The following is a 3,201-nucleotide window of genomic DNA, read 5'->3' as shown; positions in this document are numbered from 1 at the left end:
GGTTTCAAAACGGCGAATTTCGCCGAAAGGTGAGGGATTTTCATGCCTGGTGTTGAGTTCCCTTTTCGAAAGGGAACGTCTCAGGTTACGTATGTAACCATGGTTCCCTGAGAACAGGGAACAAGACACTGCGTTTCCTAGCCATGCATCGGGGCTGCCTGCTGAACAGTCCCTTCAGACTGGTTCTCTAGGCGCTCCTTATATACTTCCGGGTCGCGCTATGATGACGTCATAGGCTGTCGCCGGCCAATAGGATTATTGTGAGTTGATATTGTATTCAGACACCAGTTCACGAAGAGAGGTTCCTCATATGCGTTTCAAATGCAGTGTCTCGTTCCCTGTTCTCAGGGAACCATGGTTACATACGTAACCTGAGACGTTTCGCACCTGAATTCTTACCAGTGTATCTGGCTGAGGCCTTGAGTTGATTTCTGTGAGTAAGCTGACATCTCCACTCTCTGTTGTCATCTTCATTCAGGAGTGTTGTAGTCAGATTGATGATACAGTGATCTGGAGCTGATATCTGATATCTGGAGTCTGTCTTCAGATCAACACCAGCCTGATTCACCCAGAACAGATGAAGTCCCTCAGAACAGACCCAATCATCACAGGAAACTGAATACAACTGACAGGAGAGAGTCACAGAGCGGTCTGGACTCATCTCAGTCTGTGATGATGGTGATGATGATGATGATGATGATGATGGAGAGACTGAAACTGAAAATAAAACACAAAATCACAGACTCTTCAATCATCATGGAAGCTTAAACCAAGAATTTGCCTTTTTTAAATTGACCACATTATCATAAATTACCATGAAGAACATGCAGATAAACACGTGCATCAGTTTCTTGTTGTCCATTCGCATATTTTTGACAGGTGTAAAATCCATAATCATCTTGTGTGACGTGCTTGATGTTCAGAGAGCAGTCAGACCCCAGACTCAGTCTCTCATGTCTCTCTGTGTCTTCATTCTTTTTCCATAAAGTAATCATTTCAACTATCCATGAATCTCTGAATCTGCTATGGATCCATGTAGTTGAGTTGCAGTCAGAAAGAGCATTATTACAGGACAGACGGACATTTTCACCAGAACTGATGAACACATCAGTGACTTCTGCTCCAACCGTACCTGAAACACAAATACATTTGAGTAATCATTATGATATGATAAACACAGTCTTCTGAAACAGGGTTAGGAAAGTTAATTTCTCACCTGAATTCTTGCCAGTGTATCTGGCTGAGGTCTTGACTTGATCTCTTTGAGTAAGCTGACATCTCCACTCTCTGTTGTCATCTTCATTCAGGAGTGTTGTAGTCAGACTGATGATACAGCGATCTGGAGCTGATATCTGATATCTGGAGTCTGTCTTTAGATCAACACCAGCCTGATTCACCCATGACAGCTCAAGTCCCTCAGAACAGACCCAATCATCACAAGAGACTGAATACAACTGACAGGAGAGAGTCACAGAGCGACCAGGAATGATCTCAGTCTGTGATGATGATGATGGAGAGACTGAAACAAAAAATAAAACATAAATAACAGACTCTTTAATCATCATGGAGCTTAAACTAAGAATTTGCCCTTTTTAAATTGACCACATAATCAAAAATTACCATGAAGAACATGCAGATTAACACGTGCATCAGTTCCTTGTTTTTGTCCATTCACATATTGTTGGCAGTTGTAAAATCCAGAATCATCTTTTGTGACGTTCTTGATGTTCAGAGAGCAGTCAGACCCCAGACTCAGTCTCTTATGACTCTCTGTGTCTTTCTTCTTTTTCCCTAAAGTAATCATTTCAACTATCCATGAATGTCTGAATCTGTTATAGATCCATGTAGTTGTTGTACAGTCAGAAAGAGCATTGTTACAGGGCAGACGGACATTTTCACCAGAACTGATGAACACATCAGTCACTTCTGCTCCAGTTGTACCTGAAACACAAATACATTTGAGTGCTCATTATGTTATATATTAATAAATGAAAACAAAACAAACCAGCATTAAAAAAAAACAGATGATTCAAATCATAGTCTTTTTTCCTCACAAACAAAATGCTCAGAATAAACTTTTTCCTTTATCAGAGAGCAGTTCAGAATCAGATCTCTTAATATGAAGTTAATTGTTCATCATAAGATGTTTGTGAATGTGTGCAAGAATAAACTGAGCATGTTCAAATCAACTCTTTCCTGACTAATTCCACTAAATGTCTTTAGAGAAAATACAGATTTCTTTACCTGTGAGAAGTGAACAGAGAATGATCAGTTCCAGCAGACACAGATCACACTGATCAGCCATTTTCTGTTTCTGACAGTCTCTCTTTTCTTTATATAGTTTAAGCTCCTCCTGTGGATGTTAACTTCCTCTGATCTGATAGACTTCGTGTTTAAATCCAGCTATAGTTGCTATTTAGTGACACTATACCACAGTGAAGTGTTGCTTTATCTTTGAGTGAAACATGTTCTTCATTGTGATAAATCTGCATGTTGTTAAGCACACTGGTTCAACCCATATTTGATCTGAAAACCATTTATGGGCTCTTTTGCACATGAGAGCATTAGTGTTAGTTTCACTTCTTTCTTATATCACTTTCCTGCATGCCATTTAATTCTAGAAATAAAATCATAAAATATTTATTGATGAAATTTGTTTGTTATTGAAAATGTATTCACTATCCGTGACTCACTTGTAGAAAATGAATTCCAAAAGAGTTTAACATCAATTCCAGCTTGGTCAAACAAAAAGCATTTGCACACACTACATGAGCATCTCTAAAAAAAAAAAAAAAAAGGAGTGTTTCTACACATTGTTTATAGCATGCTGCTTTACTCTCTCCAGTCCTAAGAAAATATATCAGATCCAGGCTCCTTTATTAACACTACAAACACCAAATGATGGTACATTTTCCGTTTGGCCAATTAATTTTACAGTGGCATGAGCCGCTCTGACAGTAATAATTCTCGTCAGTTGGATGTGTGCACTGTGACACAGGCTGTGCTGTTTAAAGCACTTCAGAGATGCTTTAAAATGCAACTATTTTGAATTTATTTTGCTGCAAAATGCTATATTTTATGAACGCCTTGGTGTTTCATTATGAAAGTCTGTATGTGTCATCGGCAGCATGCCCTGATGATACTCAAGATGTTTCCACCTTGTGATCTAATACTAATACTAGATCTAATACTGACATATTA

General features: G+C 38.7%; 1 protein-coding gene across 1 annotated transcript; it reads right to left on the bottom strand.

Annotated features, from left to right (window-relative positions):
* Positions 1-258: 258 nt before the first annotated feature.
* On the bottom strand, positions 259-2,305 carry LOC125275090. The gene is made up of 5 exons (XM_048201807.1): positions 2,245-2,305; positions 1,621-1,941; positions 1,217-1,519; positions 815-1,132; positions 259-717 (listed from the first exon to the last, which is right to left on the bottom strand). The coding sequence occupies exons 1-5, from the start codon at positions 2,303-2,305 to the stop codon at positions 359-361; spliced, it is 1,362 nt and encodes a 453-aa protein (XP_048057764.1). The 3' UTR covers positions 259-358.
* Positions 2,306-3,201: the final 896 nt, after the last annotated feature.

Source organism: Megalobrama amblycephala, linkage group LG1, assembly GCF_018812025.1.
Source record: "Megalobrama amblycephala isolate DHTTF-2021 linkage group LG1, ASM1881202v1, whole genome shotgun sequence".
NCBI classification, from domain to species: Eukaryota; Metazoa; Chordata; class Actinopteri; order Cypriniformes; family Xenocyprididae; genus Megalobrama; species Megalobrama amblycephala.
This window is presented reverse-complemented; position numbering and strand designations above follow the sequence as displayed.